Here is a 20,373-nt window from a genome sequence, read left to right as displayed (position 1 = left end):
TGAAGTTGACCTGGAAGCTTGTGTTTCAGCCAGCTTCCAGGTTTAGGTGGACCTGGAATTTTGACATTTTTAAATTAAACGAGTGGCATCGGTACCTATGGCAGTATGCAGAGAGATAAAGAAGAAGAAGCTTCAAAAGTACTTCTAAGAAAACTTATGAGTGGCATCACAGGGCATTTATCCAGTTGTTTTTACACAGTGTGTGGTTCCCCCAAAGTTCCTTGAGAAGTTTTAAAAGTTTCATTTTAGTAACTCCTGTGTTTTATAACCAAAAGGTTAATTTCAGGAGGATATTTTAAGACAGTATAAATTATTTATTTATCTCTCTGCTAAGCAGCAAAAGGCTAACATACTCAGGTAGACAGAAAGGAAGAAGAAAAGCTACAGGGTTAACGTAATAAACTTAAACGTATTTCACAATAGGAGTGAAGACACAACTCCAAGCACTGCTAAGACAGCTAAACAGTAAACAAATATAAAGGCATGAAACAAATTAAAGACAAAGAAAAACTTTTCTTTTTCTTATGGCAGTGAATTCCTTCAGGCTGAAAATTTCCATATCTACAGGGAATTAATGGTCATTCAATTATTTCAAAATGATGTGTGTCTAGTCTACCCATTAAGACCATGGCCTTAACAGTCAGCAGGCCTCAGCTAGCAGAACACCTAGGGAACAGCCTCTTCGTCCAAAATCACCAAAACACTCTGTGATGGAACATTGTTTAGAATCATGGCATTCCAGTAGGAATCCAGAACTATTGTTAATATTTGTCTTTTGTCACTCAGGGCATGTTCCCATGAAGATGTCTGACGGTATTTTCATTTTCATCGAGCATGGTGTAGCCATTCCTTCTCCACTACGAACTGCTGCTTCTTAAATATACCAACTGTATTTTTAATCAGCACATGAGTCTAATTAAATAACCTTTAAAAATATATATGAATGTATACATTTTTGTCTTAATGTATACATTTATATATATAGCTGTAAGCGGTGACTGCAACCACAGCAGTTTGACGTTTTTCTTTCTCTTGGATAAGTGCCTTTAGAAAACATGGGGCTCAGCAGCTACTCAGCTTATCATATTCTGCCACCAGGAAAGGATGAAGCTGTGAGAATTTTTATACTGCAGCCTTCTGAGGCAATAAAGAGGATGCCATTTACTTCACTGTCCCTGCACAGGCCAGCCGTATCATGGTCAACTGCACTGCCCATCCCCCCTCTCCCAGTTAATTGCCTGGCCACCATAGGATGAGCTGGCTGTAAACCACACCAGGTCTGTTAATTAATTAATGTACCCTAACAGCAAGGTTGGCTCCCTCCATTGTCGTGGGGCAGTTTTGAGCTGGCTGCAGCGGTGCATGCTCGTGTATTTTCTGGTCCCTGCAGTGTTGTGGCAGAAAGGCAACAATACATTGGAACGGAGAAGCAGACAGTTGTGGATGGGAGGAAACCTTCCATAGTGTCTATTAATCACCTTCTGTGGTCCTGTCCTGTAAACGGCGCCACTGCAAGCAGGCACACACAGTGGAAGAAGAGGAGAGTCGGAGGAAAAGGGGGGAGACGGGGCAGGGTGGCTGCAGAGAGACAGAGGGGGAGAGAATGGTTGGGAAACAGCGTTTATGCCCACCTCAGCTCCTGCTGCAGGGCTGGGGAGCAATGCTGCTGTCTCAGTGCTTGTCCTCCGTTTTCTCTCAGACCCTGGACCCTGAGGTAAGAGCTTGATAGCATATCCTCCACAGGTTCCTCTCAGAAATGCCCCAGGAGTTTTTCCAGCGATGGACGCAGGTGTTTCGCTTTTCAAAAGGTTGCCTGAATGAATGTGATTTATGCCATTTGATTGATCAATACAGTTTTTGCTTACCTTCCTGTGAAGATTGCATGAACCTGTCTTGAAACCTGATGGATTGCGTGGACTGGCAGGACTAGCTGTTGTTTTGCTTTTGGACTGAACAGAAGAAAGTTATATTGCAGACAATATGACTCATTCCCTGATCTGACAGAGAAGGGCTTTTGAAACTAGGCAGTTTATGTAGAACATGCTATAAGAATAAAATAAACGTAACATTTAACAAAACATTGTCACATAACATTAAAATGATCCAGTAGGCTGGTTTAAGTTGTGGAACAGAAAACCAAAGAAACACAGCAGTCGAGACATACTTAATGCCAAAATATAGTCAAATGAAGAATGTTTATAGTTAGTGCTATAAATTATTCTCCATTACACAGTTACAAGGAAAGAAAAGATAAAAGATTGTCTTTTTATTTATGCATATATGTAATTCCATTTGCCAAGGGAATATCCGCATCCACAGAACTTTGATGTGCCGCAAACAGGCTTTTTATAGAAAATAACAGAAAGCTCAAGAAACTTCTAGACAGCCCCCCTCTGGCTGCTCCCATGATGCCACCATAGCTTTGAAAAAGTGAAGAACTGACGCTTGAGCTGGTGACAAATGATTCACAATGGATATACAACTTGATGCATTGTCTAATATGTGTGTGGTTAATTAGTGCAAAAACCATTTTTATAGTCAAACTTGGCTATAAATCCCAGTAAATGGATTCCACATACAGCAGGCATGAAGACATTTTGGATATTAGTCTTGTAATGATGGACTTGATCATTGCTCTGCTGATGTTCCATGTTGAATCACAGATGCCTTTTAAGTTTTTTTTTTCTCTCCGTCTCTTTTAACATCTTAATTATCCCTTCAGATACTACAAAGCATTCATGTCTTGTTTCTAGTTGATTTCAAGACTCAAAATGTTGAGTTAAAGAGGAGTCTTAAAACATACAACTCAAATGTAACAGAGAAAATATCCAACCATTATTAACAATATTTAACAGTCACAGTTTGTCAGCTTGAGGTTGGTATGACTCCGAGTTGTTCTTTTTATCTGTCAAAACAAAAATGAGGCTCATGGCCACTAATCCCCTACATGTTAAAAGGCCCTTCCACAGGAGAGGACTTAGTGTTACATAATCACTCATGAGGATAAACCGTGCATTACAACTCTCCTTGTTTACTATTTTTTTTCCTCTAGAATTTTTCTGAACAAATACACACATGAAATCAAAGCAAAAAAGGTGCATAAAAAAACTTGATATTTTGCTTTTGTGTTCAGACAAGTTCTCGCTGTTTAAAATACCACCTTCTCTTCTTAATACCCAAACATTTTTTGTAACAGTGTTATCGGTAAAAACAGCAAATGTAATAAGTGTCAGTTTTCAAATCTACTGCTTGTAGGCTTATGAATTTAAGTGTAGGGTTTCCACAAGAATCTTTTATTATCTAATCAAGTGATCAATATAGAGTAAACAAAGAACAATCTGCTTTCAGAATTTGTCTGCTGGTGCTCTGCTGGCTTCAGTGGCACTGATCTAACATGCGCATACCGTACATCAGTCTTTTTATAACTAATAATCTCCAAGCCCTGCCTCAGGAAATGCGTAGTTTGATATTGGCCGTGGATAAAATATCTATATGACCTTGCACAGGAGAGAATGAATTCAAGGACATTGTTGAATTTTGCAGGACCTGCAGGAATAATCTCTGCACTTGTTGACTTGTTGCCAAGGTGTAAGGGCAGTTTCACGCAAGAACAGATGCACAAAAGGACAAAAAGAGACAGGATATCTTCTTTAACTTAGATCATATTTAATTTGAAAGATGTTATTGGGGGAAATTTTGTCATGGCTTTGAAAAGATGTGGTTTTGAATGAAAGATGAAACCCTTTGACTGCAGGTGTTACTTTTGTATCTAAACTTTTTCAAAAATAGTCCTTTAATGCTCCTTCATTTAGTATTTAAGGGCCAGTCCCAATACACCCCCTAGCCCTACTTTTCAGCCCCACCCCTAAATTTTGCGCGTTCCCGTGAGGGTAGTGGTGTCCCAATTCCTCTTTGCATGTAGGGGTAGTGTGCATAACGAGGGGTAGGGTGTATGAATCTAGCCCTTCAGAGCGAGGGATTTCAGATACTGACTCGAGGGCTAGAGAAATTTCCCAGAATGCTTTACGTCATCCTTTGCAGACTGAATCAAACAAAAAAACATGGCGGACATTTCTCATTTTTAGTGAATAAATCAATATTTTGAGTTAGTTTCTGCATAAAGATGTGTTTTGATTACATTTCTAGCGAGAAATATATATTTTACTTTCATAATATTCACTCAGTGAATGTACATAATCACTCGCTTGCTCGTTGTTGCGTTGTTTTTTCAGATCTCGCCAGAATAAAGGCTGATTTATGGTTCCGTGTTACACCAACGCAGAGCCTACGGCGTAGGTTACGCGGCGACGCGTGCCGTACGGTGCGCGTTGCCGCGTAACCTACGCAGTAGGCTCTGCGTCGATTAAACGCGGAACCATAAATCAGCCTTTATTCTGGCGAGATCTGAAAAAACTTTGCAACTTCTGGAGGGCCAGAGAAAATTTCACTTTATATTCACTTTATATTATTATCACTTTATAATATATTATATTATATTTTGTATTGCTTCACTTTATATTCAGACAAACTAATGTGGCAGCTACAACTGTTAGATTTCATCTATTAAACCAACATTTATCTTCCTAAATGATTTATTTCAGCCACAGAACTGCAGGTCAGTTTGTTGGATCACTTTCTCCCCGGGACGACGGCGTAGGTTGACCCGGCGATCACGTCTGTACTCCGGCTGCTTCTGCTTCTCCCGAGCCGGCGGCTCTTCTCATCCCCGAAAACATCGGAGCAAATTTCTTAACAGGCGTTATTTGGATAAACTGAGCCCAGTTTGGGGATCTTAACGGTTACTTTTACGCCTGAAAAAATATTAAAACTTAATAAAGTGGCATATTAACAGCGCTACAGCGGAAATTAAAAAAGCTTTTAGCTCTCGGCTTGCTGATATGGTGTGACGTATGTGATAACGTTACTACGCAGTCGCTTACGTACCCGAATGTAAACCACGCAGTGACGTAGCAAGTGGTGTCCCAATCCCTAGGGAAGATTACAAGGACCTACCCCTTGTGGCTTCATTTTGAGGGTGAAGTGGTAGTGAGTAGGGTGAACATTGGGATTGGCCCTAAATCTCCACTTAAAGAGATTATGATTAATGAATATATGTACACAATTCCTCCCTTTTCTTGCATGATGTGAAGCATGAGTTCCTCTAACGGTTATTTTCTTTTTTTCCTTTCAGTTTTTACCCACAGAACCTCCAAAGAAGCCGGACCCTGTCACTTCAGAGACTGTTGTTTTCTGGGGGTTGCGGTTATGGCAGGTCATTGGCATCTTCTCAGTGTTTGTTTTGGCAGTTGGTTAGTATGTCTCATGGAAACACTTTCACGTTACCTTCACAAGTCTTCTCTGAAAATACACAGATGACTTACGGCAGGTCAAAGTTGTGATCAACGATGTGAATACGTTGTAATTATCAAGCAACGGCAACGACTCTGACATTAGCGTACGTGAGGAAAGACTGGTATCATTCGCTTGTCTTAGCTGATTCATCCAAATAGAAGCATTTACTGTAGCTTGAAATCCATCCACCATCAATAGCCATTTCCTATAGATTGTGGTCATGGAAGCTGCTAGCACCTATTCCAGCTATCATCAGGCAAAAGGTGGGGTACAGCCTGGATAGGTCCCTAATCGTGCTCTTTATTCGATGGTCAGTAAAACTGACAGAGAAAAATCTCAAATATCGTGGCAAGATGCATATGCTTCTTAAACTAAACGAATAGTTGCATGCTGCTTTAAAGGAATATTCCAGAGTGAAATCAACTGTATTCATTTCATTAGTGAGCAGAATTTCCACCCCTTTTGCGAAACTGCCATATATATCAATTCAATTCAAATGTATTCCTTAGTGGGAGAAAATCCTTAAGCCAAACAGTGTCAAGGAAAAACTCCCTTTTAGGAGGGAAAAAACCTTGAGCAGGACCTGGATCATAAGGGGGGACCCTCCTGCTAGAGGCCAGCTCGGGCAGAGCAGGAAAAGCAGGAGATGTGATGAAGGAGAGGATTAAGAACTGAGAGACGAGAGAAACAGATATATTGTCAAAGGTACAAAAGACAAGATATATATATATATATATATATATATATATATATATATATATATATATATATATATATATATATATATTTTTATATTTTTATTCCGATTTTTTCCCTACCTAAGAAACAGTCCTGGGGCCTCATCTATAAAGCTTGCTTGCGCAGAAAAAGCGCCTGAAAGTTGCGGAAGCCACCATCTACGCAAAGCCTCGGATCTAAAAAGAAAAAAACTAACCGAAAAATCTGCGCATCCCTACGGCAACCCCGACCCTCCCGTAAGAATTTACTTAAGACACGGGGAACTGGCGACGCAGGCTGTGAGGTGGTGAAATGAAGCCAGATTCATGTCATACTCTTAATAATGTCATCACATATCGCAACATATATCAGACCTATAATAAAATAGCGCTGATCGTGTCCCTCTGTGTGTGAGCGTCAGTCAGGACTCTGGTGCTGCTGGAGCTGCAGCCGCGGTGACACGCGGGGAACCTCCTCACACCCACCGCTTTAGGACAGAACAAATGAGGGGCTGCATTAAGGGGGGCCCCACGGAGCCCCTAAAGGGACACAGATTTTTTTTCATATATATAATGAGTTTTACGCGCGCGTGAAACCTTTATGTGTGGGTGTAACCCTAAATTAGGGTCCCGCGTTAAAACGACGCAGAGCCTACGGCGTAGGGTACGCGGCGACGCGCACCTACTGTACGCCGTAGGCTCTGCGTTGGTGTGACGTAGAACCATAAACCCGCCCTGAGCAGCTCTGAGGGGAGAGGGGAGGGAGGAGGGGGTGCGGGGCTGCCGGGCTGTTCTCGCATCGCTTTCATACAGTGTCTTGATAATTTGCAATTTAAGGCTGAGCCTACCGTTAGTTTTTAAACTGTAAAAAGTAAGGGGAAAAAAAACATGATTTTGAAAAGACAGGGGGACGTGTGTCCCCCTGTTGCGCCGGGGAACTCACGGCGTTTAGCGCAGCAACGGCGTGCTGCCACTCACTCTCTTTATTTCATACCGTTTATATACTTATTCTAACTTTTACTGTGATCACCAAATAATGTCGTTTTCCTGTCCCCTCATCCACAACATCTAGATCTCAGTCTCCGTGAAAGTCAGTGTCACGGTGGCTGGACACATCTCATTCATTCTGACGCCAAACAGGCTGCAGGAAGCCACTGCGCATGCTCAGTAGGCTCATTCATAAATCGAACATTGCGTGCAAGATGGCGTGCACATGGTTTTATTGATCCAGATTTTTTTTTGCGCAAGGCATTTTCGGCTTTTGGGTGTACGTGCACTTTTAGTATGAATCCTACGCAGTCCATTTTAAATGAGGCCCCTGGGCATTGCTCCCTCTACCAACCCCGGGAGGGCCCTGCACTGAGCTCAAGTCTCCTCCTTACTTGAGGAGTGAGCAGGCCGCATCTTTTCACCCTCTCCGGCTGGACGTAGCGCATGGAAGGATCACGTTATTCCGACCAGATCCTCCCCACCCCATCTGGCGCCTCGGCTGGCCAGAGGGGGCATGTATAGCCCAGGACTGCGGCATGTTTTTGTGAGGGTAGCTCACATTAGCTACCCAAGGGAACACGGGGAGAACATGCAAACTCCACACAGAAAGGCCCTTTCGCCAACCCCCGTGTGGGCGCTGAAGTCATGGGGAAACGCATTCAGCACCCACAGCGTCCCCGGCGGGAATTGAACCCAGGACCTTCTTGCTGTGAGACGGCTGCACTACCTGCTGCACCACCGTTCCATGATACATGGTTAGTTGATGTACGACAGGATTGACTATACAGTATAAACAGATTTAGACAGCAGCCACTGAGGCAGTCAGAGGGTGGAAGTGCAGGTCAGGATGCAACTGTGGAAACTCTGGCCAGCAAACATGTACAAGACAGAAAATAGGGGGCAGATCAGCACAACAAACTACAAGAACATTGGAGGGAAATTATGCTAATGAGATACTTCTAATTAATAACTATGATCACGCTTAAGAAAGAAAATCAAAAGAGAGTAAAGCAAAAAGTGTGAGTGGCGCTCAGTGGGGCATGTTGGTGTCCCCCTGCATTCGGCCTATAGCAGCACATAGCTATGTTTAAGATGAGCTGCTCTAGTCTTGTCCTGTAGCTGCAGCTATGACTACTGGCCCTAACACACTAGAGTTTACACTAACTATAGTCCTTCAAATCTGCATTTGGATACTCTGGAACTACGAGTAAACCTGCACTCTAAGAACTATCAAAACCATAAGGTTCTATCAGGTCTTGCAAATATCACGGAGCTGGGCCTTTTTGGACTGCCACAGCCGGATAAGAAATCTAGAAATACTAATGTCTAAACAAAAGGCAAAAATTGAAGTGAGACGACACGAGGGAGAGAAATGGACAAAGAGATGAGCAGAAGGACTGGCATAGAGATGACTAGCAAGAATGGGCGTGGCAAAATATAAAGACACGATCTAAGGTAACAAGTCATGATGTGTGTGAGCAGAAAAGACAGAGGAAGTCAAGAAAGAAGCCACAAATAAGGGATACGCCCTTTCAAGATAAAACAGGAACTGAAGAAGCAAAACAGTTCAGGAGGACACAAGAAAACTGATACCAAGGTTTAAAAGCAGCAAATGATGGACAAAACAATCAATAAACATGCTCAAGCAGCCAAAACACAAGGTTTTAGAACTAATATCTCATTTTCATGATGCCAAGAGAAACCTGACCTCAATAATGTGACTGTAAGCAAAGTAGAAGTACATCTGGATCCCACGTGGACTTTCTGTCTTAGTCAGTATGAAGTTATGCTTCGCTGTTTCCTGCCATATCTGTTCACAGCAAGTGTTCACAACCCCCGTTAGCATTGTTGCGCATTTACCACATGCACCTTTTTAAAGTGTTAATTTATTGCAGTTTCCCTCAGGATTACAAGTCAGGCGGGGTGCCTCTCTGCTTATTTAAGTGAACAGGCAAAGTTCTACTCGCTGGAAATCAGGTCACTTTTTTTCAGTTTTGTTTTCTCAAGGTGGGAGGCTTTATAAGCAGGGCAAGCAACCTGCCAAGTGAGTGGAGGGGTAAGACTATATTATAAAGATATACACTTCTAGACCGTGCCATCCATAGCTGCTCCAGAAATGATACTGTTTTGACAAGGATTTGTGTATGTGATGGATGCGTGCTGGATGTGTGCTGAACCCGGCGGCTTGAAACGCTGTCCATGTCAAACCAGTTCACTTCAGTACTTGGTCAAGATAAACAGACTTCAAAATACTTTAATATGGGACCTTTAAGATAAAACTATTTTACTCAGTGATGCTTTTCAGCAAATTGTTCCAAAACATTGTCGTGCTTACATACCACCAAAACTGATGCTACCATTTTTAAGAAATGTGATATTTGCTCATTGGAGAGCTGGTTTGTCTAAATCCATTAAGTATTTACAATTTCTGTGTATTTTGTTAAGTATTTTAAAATTATCAGTTTCAGTTCAACAGTATCAACAACTGTCACTTTCAAATAATTTTCAGATGCAAGTGGAATTGCCAGTAACAGTGTGAAGCGTGACTGTAAGTGCAACATTGACCTGGATAAAAAATGTTTTCTTAATTTCCCTTCTGATGACTAGATGAAATCTTAAACAAATAAACTGTACATTTTCATGATATTTCACCTTAAACACATACCGGCAGGCTGACCAATTGATAGTCCATCCAGCTGACAAATTATACTTTGGCTACGCTACTGTGGCTTAAATTGAGGAAGAAATATAGAAATAATCATGAAACCATCAAAAAAGTACTCAGGACTTTATTTATTTTACGCTTTGAAGATTTACACAAAACACACTTACATGAAAATATAAGATTCAAAATTCTTTCTCGAACTGCAGTTGTATCTTTCCACTATGATGAAGAACCTTTCAAACAACACAGCATTCAATCAGTCATCAGAGGCTTGTTCAAATAAATCAACTTGACAAATTCTCCTAATTTTCTAAATTTGGCTGTGCCTCAGGTTTCCACCAGCCAGACTGACAATGGTGTGACTGGAAGAAGTTGGATTTTGACTGAGCAAAAACAAACTTTTTTCAGCTTCAAACTGTGGCTATGTTGAAGGTCTGAAGTGACTCTGAAGGCCTTTGTGGAAAACTAATGACTAGCTACATCGCCCAGATCAGTACATTGAGCCTTTTCCAAAGAGCAATTTTGTGACAGATACAGAATTTGCATACAAAAGACACAAAACAGGCTGGTGGGTACTAGTCTTTTATACACGATTGAAAAGAATTATTACATCATTTCATGGTGGACACTGCAAAAAAAAAAAAAGTACTATAATGAAATTATTATTTAAACAGCAATAGATGTGTGAGGGATGGCTGAACAAGAAAGAGAATGAAACCAGTGTTTCAAACCCTCAGTGAAACATGGCGAAACAATGGGTCATTATTACCCTGACTAAAGCGAAACAGCACCACGGTCTTTATTTTACAGCCCTTGGTTTTTATCTTTCATATTTATCAATCATATTGCAGCAGAATAAAACAGAATTTACTCAACAGTCACCTGACCTAAAACTTTCATACAGGCCATGTTTTTCAAATTATTCTCAAAACTCTTATGCACTTTCTTAAGCTACATCTCTTGTGGAAAATTGAAAACTACTTAGTTAAAAGTGCAGCAGTTGTTAGCAGTCTTTAATTTCGTCTCTGCACAATTTCGTCTCTGCACAAAAGTGCTCGTTCACCGTAGTGGCGGCTCTTCCTTCTTTCTCAAACGGCGCGTAGCCCTCTAACCTCCGCAGTGCAGGTGTTGGCTCCTTCACAAAACAAACAATGTGTTAGTCATGTGTGGAGCGTGTTACTCCAGCCACTTTGGTCCTTGTTCAAAAAGCAGCCTCTGTACCACTTTCCAAATTCCATCCTCAAGACAAAGTATGTCTTTTAAGCAGTTGACATATACACTGGTAGTTGGCATGGTTGATGTGTCCGAGACCAACTATACTGTCGTAAAACTTTATGATATTACAGGGTTGGGGGCAAGGATGCCTTTCGCTTGCATTCTGTTATATTATGGAGGGCTTATTTCTGTGAAACTGGCCTGGTATTTTTCAACTGTTAAATATAAAGTATCTGAGCTAATGGTTTCTCACATTTGGATACCAGCTTTCTGCATATTTTCCCCTGAAATATGTAAACATAGATTTTTTTGGTAGCATGTATTAGACATATTAATTAACCTTGTTTCTATTTTTGTTGCTTTCTTCTTCAGTTATCACTCTGTGTTGTATTTTCAAATGCCGTATCCCAAGAACCAAAAAGGAAATTGAAGCACGACATGCACAAAGACAGGCTGCCAAGAAATACGCCAACACATTAGAGACAGTGCCACCGCTGAATGAGCTTACTGAGATCCCAGGATGTAAGTACTTCTTTCCTAATATCCTTCAAATATTCGGTGGCTAAACTGGATTTTTAATAATGGCCCCCAGGGGCTTTAGCTTTGATCTCGACTGTGTCCATTCACTGCTGCTGTTCAACCTGTGCTCTCTGGGGCCCCTGTTTTAAACCTGAATTGCTAGCAGTTTCACATGGGGAAACTAACTTTTCCATGCACTCTTCCTAGAACGTCAATAGAGTGCACATTGTGCATTGCTTCCCCAAACCAGCTTCTTATTGCTTTACAAAAAAGCACATGTGGCCTTTTATGCTTTGTTATTCTAACTTTTCTCTTCTCTTCTCTTCTCTTCTCTTCTCTTCTCTTCTCTTCTCTTCTCTTCTCTTCTCTTCTCTTCTCTTCTCTTCTCTTCTCTTCTCTTCTCTTCTCTTCTCTTCTCTTCTCTTCTCTTTTTTTCCTTTCTTCTCTTCTCTCAGCGACCCCAGATGCCTCTTGTGTACAGACAGTGTCTGAGCAGGTCCAAACTCAAAGTGCTAACGACAGCCAGCTCTCAATAGTTAGCGCCGGCGAGGACAACCCCAGCTCTCTCACTTTGCCAGAGACTGGATAGTAGTTTTCTCTTTTTCTAGTGCTCTTATCAAATCACTTTGCAAAACAGAGCGTGCACAGTGACAGCTGCTCCCAAAAGTCCCCTTCATGAACTCATCACAACTGTTTCATTTCATCCTGCATTCAGTCCATCTGGAGCGAGATATAGACTTGAAACACACACAGAGAAAGAGTGAACATACCACTGAATTAGAAATGATGAAGTGATTCCTCTTGTAATTTTATGCCTCATTATTAGCTTTTATAATATTGTATACTTTTATGCAGTTGTAGGTAGTGAAGTGTAACGGCGATGTGCCAAGATGATTCCTCTACCGTTGTCGGAGGACCTTGTTAATGTGATTTTAAGGAGACAATGAGTATTTATTTAGAGATTTATGGATTGTTCTAACTTTTTGGCACCAGATTAGCCTTGTCTTATGCACCGCTTTAGGCTTCCTTAGGCTTTTTAAAAACTAGGCAACATTTCTTACTACATCTGTATAGCTGTGTATCTCCCTCCTGACCCTTTCAAAACAAGGCTTGGTTCAGCAGCTGCATATAAAACAGGGGATGCCATCCCTCCTTTGTACACCTGATGCTTTCTCTGGTTTGTAATGTGACTATATCTCTCTCTCTCTTTTTTTCCTCTTTTAGACTTTGCAAGGTCTTATACTCTGAATCTTAACGACCTGATTACTTGTATTATGTCTACTATATTGCACTTCATTTGCAGGACATTAGTTTGCATGTTCCTTTAACTGTGGTGTAAACAGCTTTTTATTCCTTTGGAGGAATTTGCATCCATTCTTATCTAAAAATGGCATTGGAAATCAAGCATGTGAATATTTCATGAAATCTGACATTTTCATACAAAAGAACCACACATAATAACAGCTTTATAAAGTACTGCGATAAAGCCATAGGCACTGTATTCTTGTAATCTTGTTAAACTTTAAATGACTGCCCATGTTTATTTTTTTAGTTTCCTAAGAGAAAACAGTGATAGCGCTGGAGGTAGAACAATTAATTAATTTGCCAATTACCAGCCATTTAAAAAAATAGTACCATGGAAGGTGCATATCAGTCAAACTGAAGATGACACATAGACACAACAAAATAACACAATAATCAGAGTAAAACTATAGAAGCAATGTTTCTCTGCGCAAAAGTTGTATGGCCACGTCGCAGGCACACTTGGTCATACACTCAATTCCAGAGAATTAGCACAAGAATTAGCACAAGGGAGAACAATGGAGAAAATATGATGGCAATATTACAACGCCACTGTTTACTTTGAGTTGTTCTGGTAAGATACAGCCCTCTAACATTTTAAAATATCTGGATTATGAAAGATTAGAACTTCTGTTGATCTTACAGCATCATTACACATCATACATACAGCATGTAGCATTTATGTCTTCATCCACATACATGTAGACATTGCATGCCATAGTACACGTCTTCCAAACATGCCACAGACCAGGAACCAGGAATGGGATGCTCGGGAATCAAACAGAGCATTCACAGTTGTCATACAAACCCGACTTTAAGGGGCCAATCGTGTTTGGGTGCGGCACCAATTGCCTTGCATGATTACAACCCAAGTGGGCCCTCCCTAAGAAACAAGCACAGATTTAACTCATTATAAGTTGGGTGATATGTTTGCATTGATAGTAATTACGACTCGTTCCATTTATTTACACTATTAGTCATTAAAGTACACAGAATTTTATTCAACTGACAACACACCTTCCATAAATGCCATAAGTGTGAGCAAGACATTGAGGAATGAGGAATCATTTTTTTAAAGAGCCAGATGCAGAGGTTACATTGCTACAAAGAGCACTTAATATCCAAGTATAGCACAGTAAAAAATAGAGAAGACAAAAAACAGGGTGGGGTCAATCTTGCTATGGTACAAGGCTGCGGCAGTCATGTTTTTGTTAATCTCTGGTGTCTGTAGTTAAAGTTTGCTAAACTACGAGGTGGAAAATGAGACAGGTTGATCTGAGCATTGAGCCTCAGCCCTCTGTGAACAAGGCTCTGCACAGTTGATCCATTCAACAGCCCCTGACTGTAAACCTCACGTGTAGCCTTCTAACCTTTACATTTGTGTGTTGCTCACACAGTAAAAATGAATAAAAATGTGCGATTGGTGTCCCCACAAACATGGTAAGAAATATTTAATTTGATACTTCAATCCACCAAGCAAGCATACATATTTATTTGTGAGGCTGTGCGTGTCTTCTCCATCACTTGCTCACTTCTTCCAAATTAATTTCTTTTAATTGTTGTTGGGAAGATACATGTTTGTGGGAGTAAAGAAAAACAACAGGCAAGCTCGTAGTCAGTTATGCAGCTAGATGGCATTGTTGGTTATTTCTAAGCAAAGTTTATGAAGTAGGCCTAGTAAATAACATTTAAATGTGAAGGATGTGTAAATTCTAATAGTGTAATATCTTTCCATGCATATCTTGTAATTTACTTTACTTGGAGTTCAAACATGACAGCACAAGTCAGCTATGATCAAACGCGACAACAAACTTCAAATGTTCCTGACTTTGCTTGCTAGTCATGTACAGTCTGGCTGAAAAATCAACATGCTGCTAATGTGGATATGTTTCCTTTAAGACAGCAGTGTTGTAGCTTGCTCTTTGTACTTTCTAAGGCACCTTTCTTTCTTACGTGATCAGTTTTAAATAGCTTGCCTCATGTATATTTGCATGATCATTTTAAGATCAAATTTATTAGCACAGGAATTCTGAAAGTATAAGCATTGCTATAACAATAGCCAGTACAAACTGTTGTGCATGTCCTGTTTAATGTTTGTGTGCTGTGTTTTCCTACTTGTCTAAGATTACCTTTGAATAAAGCAAACTCTTCACACTATCTGCTGTAAGTGTGTATTAATTATCTGTGCTATCGGTGAAATATTCCTGTTCTTGCATCCCTTCTTTGCCGTGTTTCTTTACTCCTATCAAAGCCGTCCTAGCTGCTCGGCTGTGACTTTTTCCTCCTGAAGATTAAGAGTAGTGACTTGGCTGCATATCTTCCTACTGTACGCTCATCCATACACGTTCAAATAGTAATTAATATCAAACGACTTAAAAAATATTATGCACTGAACTATTAATAACCCTGTGCATTATAAGTGACTCGGATAAGATTAACATTTGAGTAGGAGTAAAAACAGTATGATTAAACCTCTGTTCCAAGAGCATCCACAGCGCCTCCGTTTCTAGTGTCAGCACAGAAAGTTGATCCAATATGCTTTGGAGTGAATGCTCATCTGTTAGACTTTATAATCAATTAACTGTGTAGCGAGACAGCGAGATACAGTTGCTGCAGACATAATCAAATAGTAAGGATGAAGACACATTTATCAGCTGAGTTCAACCACAAACTCCAAAGAAACTGCAGTCTGTCTTTTGTCTCTGAGCAGCCGGCCAAGATAAATGTATAAGCATGTGTGCAAGTGGCTTTCTTCCCCCTCTGATTGTATCCAGTTAGTAGTGTGTTGAAATTAAGTTTCCAATAGCATGTGGAAGTTCAACACAGAAAGAATCAGGAGTTAATATATAGTTTCCCTAAAACTAAAATTATAAATATTTTAACATTAAGTGAAATGCACTATTTTTTTTGGGGGGGGGGGGGTTGCAGGGAAATTCATTATTATTATTCACCCATTGGTAATTAAAAAAAAGGCAGATTATAACAAAACAGTTCATTAGTGCTGCACACAAACTAAATGAATAGATAAAAATTAGAGTAGGTTGCTCAACAAGAAAAGATGAAAAGAGGACACATTTCTTAAATATTTAAAGAAATCTTGCTTTTTGATTCAGATCCTTTTATAGTGTCAGAATAAGGGTCAGTGGCAGATGTTTTGGTATGTTTGGGTTTTGTAAAACCTCTTTTAGCAAGTATCACAGCTTGTAAAGACTTTTTGTAGCCGCAGCTTTACTATCCTCTGGACGAAAATCGCAAATGTTGGGGATGAGAGCGTCCAGTTCTTTAGGCGAGGCTTCAGTTATTGCGCTCAATTACAAACAAAAGTGCCACCAACTCAATTCCCTCATGAGCATAGCAGTCTACCAAGAGCAGTGCAAATAAGCGGGGAGACACAAGAAAAGTAGACAATCAGGACTGATATGATAATTTGCCATTGATAAGGGCACAACTTGTGTCCCTTTATACCACAGGCCATAGAGGGATGAACCTGCTTATTTGTAAGAATGTCATTGAACTGGATCATCAGTTTCTGTTCAGGATCGAGCAGAACACAGAAGTGAGGAAAACTCATAAAAGCCTAACATGCATCCATCTATTTTCTATACCCACCTAATCCTGCAGAGTTAAAAGCCTAACATTCCATGGAATTAAGACATCTGAATAGAAAACTTCTATAACGCATTCTGTGCCCTGGGCAATGCCTGCAAAAACATTAATGTGGAAAATGACATCCGTCCTGAAATTTAGAGTATTTACAGTATGTCCATTAAAGCAAAACTAATGAAAGTAGGTGAAACCAAGAACCAAGCCTGAGCAGCTGCAAAACTTTTTGGTGCAGCATGTAAAGCACAAATCTTACTGGTGATCTTAGATGTCCTTGACAATCATTGTGATTTGTTAATGTTTACAATAAAGAGCATTTGACGGAAGAATCTCTTCCTTCATATTCATGTTCTCATGTTCTCTCTGTGTTGTTGCAACAGTTATGCTTCTTCTGGCACAACCAGTGCAAGGCTTAGTAAATCATTTTGGAAGATTAATTTAAAAACATGCCATTCTTCCCAAAGCTTGCTCTCTAGAAAGGGAAACTCCCATGAAAATAAAGGCATCAGTCACTAACTTATCACTGCATTTTGATAGTTAATATCCTTACAAGTCGTTCAGGTGTTTGTCGGGAATGCTTCCAGAACTAAGATTTCCTTAGGCCTGTGCATGTTGCATGGACTTGCACTTAGCTCCTATCAACAGCCATTTCTTAATCACCTTACGAGGAACACACTTAGCTGGAGACATTTTGTTATCTTCTCTCAAGCCCTCTCATGCTTAGTGGGCATCAATTATTTGGATTGTCAGCGTTCTAGGCAGCTGCTTAGAGGAGTCTGTGGTCGGTGATTGTTAAGATTGATGTTCGAGTCTCAGTATCCATAAAACTTGGAAATTTATATCTTTTGGCCTTTCCTAATGATGGTTGGGAACAAGCCATAGCACTAACAAGCTCATTAAGCTGAGACTTTGGTAAAAAGGCTTTTGAGAAGTAACATCTTTACAAGGTACCCTCTTCTTTCTGTTTCAGAAGTAGTATGCTAGGTTGAAATGCTCAGTTTTAAGGCTCATCTTTCAAAGATCACGTCATCTCCTACTCACTTAAGGATCTAAAGCACCAGAATTTTTGATCAGAGACCTTTTCATGTCTTTGTAAATACTACAAGAGAGGATCAAAAAACATCCATACACCTGTTTCCCGTGTGCATGGATATGTTATCAAAATGTAACAAAAACTAATTAAATGTGTGCACTGATAGAAATACACAAACTGATGTTTTAAAGCAAAAAATAGTGTAAACTGTAACTCAACCTCAAAGTGGTTGTACCATTGAGGTGCATTAATAATGTGTCTGCGCTTTTATTTAACTGAAAGCTGTGGGAAGTATCTGGAACAAGATAGCTAAGTAGAAAAAATAATGAGCTTTTCCACTTTTACAGGCAACACCTTTTACAAATACAGTAAGGGGAAAAAAAAGGAAAGCACGAAACTTTACTATCCATGTCAATTGCTCTCCATCTTCAAAAACCACTCATTCGCTGAATAAACTATATTGTGACTAGAAATGCAGAGCTGAGAAACAGTGCCACCAATCTGACACATTCACTTAGCAGCCATCGCCTCTCTCCAGACCTGCAGCTTATAACGTACAAGGATTAAAAGTTCAAGTAGCTGATTGTTATCCTCTTCTCAGTTACACCTAATACAGTACATTTCTTCATATGTTGGAACAGGTGACAAAGATCTCATAATTCTAATTGGTGAGTGGATAACTCATGCTTAGTTTCCAAGTTCTACTAAAATGGAAGTGAAAGGATGTGCAACTTAAGACAAGCTTTTGCTGGAATAACGTCACTTTATGGATAAATTATAAGAGAGAGAGCAATTATTGTGTAAGGCTATAGAATTGGAATTCCACCTTCGTTCAGCATTCAGCAAAACAAGCTTGAACCTGATGCAGCAGCTTTAAATGTTTTCAGCAGCTCGGGCTGATATTTATAGGAAGAAGAAGAAAAATAAACCTCCATCAAAGCGCTTTGCTGTGGAAGAAAAAAGGCAGGTAGAAAAGAGTCAAAGGCAGTTTCAGATTTTAGTAAAAACATCCAATACAACAGAAACAACAAAACCTGGGACCACAATAAACTGACGTTTACACTCCTCATTCAGGTAATCTTTGACTTCTTGTGGTATTAGTAATTTGTATTCGCATGTAATAAATTGTATCGTTAGTAATGGCATGCAGTATTTAAAAATGTGAAAGAATGGTGTTCATGAAACTTTACAGACCATTCACTCATTCACAATGTTATCTGGGAAAAAAAGGGAAAATAAGAACCAAATTTGAAACCAAAGAGCCAGAAGGGGGCACTATATTTAGCAAATCTAGGTTTTTGCTCATATTGTACCTGGTGAAGTGAAGGTGATTGAAAAATATAATAATAGAGAGTGGGGGGAAAAAAGTTTTGTGAGGCCCCTCCTCCAGTTTTAATTACATTTATTGTGCATAATCTCCAGAGAACATTGCTGAAAGGTTATCTGAATAGTAACCATTTGTGAAACAGTTTCAAAGTTACAGTCCAATGACAGTTAAAGTAGATATATTATTACCTTTTTTTTAAACCGGACACAATTTTCTGAAGTCCTAATGAAACATATCTGACATGCTTTGGTCAAACTGCTTCGGAGATACACTAAAAAAAGAGACACATTTCGTCCAGTCCTTTCAGCTTTCAGGCTGATGGGGAGGCTGGATCTGATGCGGGTCTGTGATGTCACAGAACCCTGCTAATCTGAAGGGGTCAATGGAACATTTGCAGACCTCAACTACCCCAAACTAAGTTACAGGATTTTGTTATGCTACAGCTTTTGAGATGGTTGTAACTTCAGGCCCCGGAATAAACGGAGTCAAGCACCGCTAAAAGGATTACATGAACATGCTGATTTTCTACAATGGCAGATAAGACAAGCCTGCATAAATATTGAAAGAAAAAGAAATATCCATATAATTGTCTCAGCTTAGCTACCCTTTTAAACATTCTCTGGCTCTACCACTGCTGCCTCTGATTCGTAGTGTGCAGAGCATCATTTTCTGCAGAAGTCGTTTAACACGGGGGATTCCTCAGACTCGTAGCTCTTATAAAAAACGTGTGAGAGACATAGTCACAGTTGCCCATTTGCACATCCATGACCAGGGATAATTAGGCTGTCAGATGATCCTTCAAAGTATTATCATGTCTGCATATCTGACATGCAAATGAAATATTAAGCACAGATAGGATTAACGTGTTTAGCTTCCTTTAATCTACATGCTGAATCTGCCAACCAGAACACTTCCTAAAGATATACATAAGCCTAAATATGTAAATGTCCATTTGAAATAATTTTAAACATATTGCCCCATTTCACCGAGACGGAATATGTGGGACATGTATAATAAGGTGAGAAAAGTTGTTTTTGTTAAGATATTCCTTACCCTTACATGGCATGCACTTCAACAAATCTCATTAGAAGAAATATTAGATCATTCTTGTTATAGAAATTTGAAAGAAAAGTATCTTCATGACATACAGTATACTTTGGGCAACCCTCTGTTGAAATACAGTACATTTTCCCTCCCGGCGCTGATGATACCTGACGCTGCAGGGAAACTTTGACCTTTTTTTTTCTCCTTGTACTTTTGCAGCTGCAAAGCCAGCAACAAATGAGGAAGTAGCAACGGTATCCGGCAAAGTGGATGCTGACAAGGGAGAAAAGAAGACCAAGGATGGAAAGAAAGAGGGCAAAGGTGCCAAAGAAGGGAAAGGAGATGAGAAGGATGCATCAACAAAGAAGAAGGGTGAAAAAGGTGAAAAGGGTGAAAAGAGTGAAAAAGGTGAAAAGGGAGCAGCCAAGAAAGAAGCTGGAGAAGCAAAGGGGAAGAAAGGTGACAAAGGGGAAAAGGCTGAAAAAGGAGGCAAAGAGGGTGCTAAACGGGGGGCCAAGAAATAAAAAAAAGTGAACTTTTCCCTCCTGTGTGTGCTGTAGAAGATCTTTTCTTTTTCCTTTTTTTTTACTGGAAACATTCTGGACAT

General features: G+C 40.0%; 1 protein-coding gene across 2 annotated transcripts; it reads left to right on the top strand.

The window, feature by feature from the left end:
* The first annotated feature begins 1,589 nt into the window (after positions 1–1,589).
* tmie (transmembrane inner ear) lies at positions 1,590–20,290 on the top strand. Of its 2 annotated transcripts, none has more exons than XM_061732455.1 (4): positions 1,590–1,714; positions 5,192–5,309; positions 11,311–11,460; positions 19,986–20,290. In XM_061732455.1, exons 1-4 carry the CDS (start codon positions 1,604–1,606, stop codon positions 20,288–20,290), a joined length of 684 nt encoding a protein of 227 aa, XP_061588439.1. In that variant the 5' UTR covers positions 1,590–1,603. The 2 variants fall into 2 exon arrangements, with proteins under 2 accessions (XP_061588439.1, XP_061588440.1); XM_061732456.1 differs by lacking the exon at positions 19,986–20,290 and adding an exon at positions 11,913–12,709.
* Positions 20,291–20,373: the final 83 nt, after the last annotated feature.

The sequence above is a fragment of the Cololabis saira genome, chromosome 10 (genome assembly GCF_033807715.1).
Source record: "Cololabis saira isolate AMF1-May2022 chromosome 10, fColSai1.1, whole genome shotgun sequence".
Taxonomy (NCBI): domain Eukaryota; kingdom Metazoa; phylum Chordata; class Actinopteri; order Beloniformes; family Belonidae; genus Cololabis; species Cololabis saira.
The sequence above is the reverse complement of the archived record's forward strand: the minus strand, read 5'-3'. Positions and strand labels throughout refer to the sequence as shown.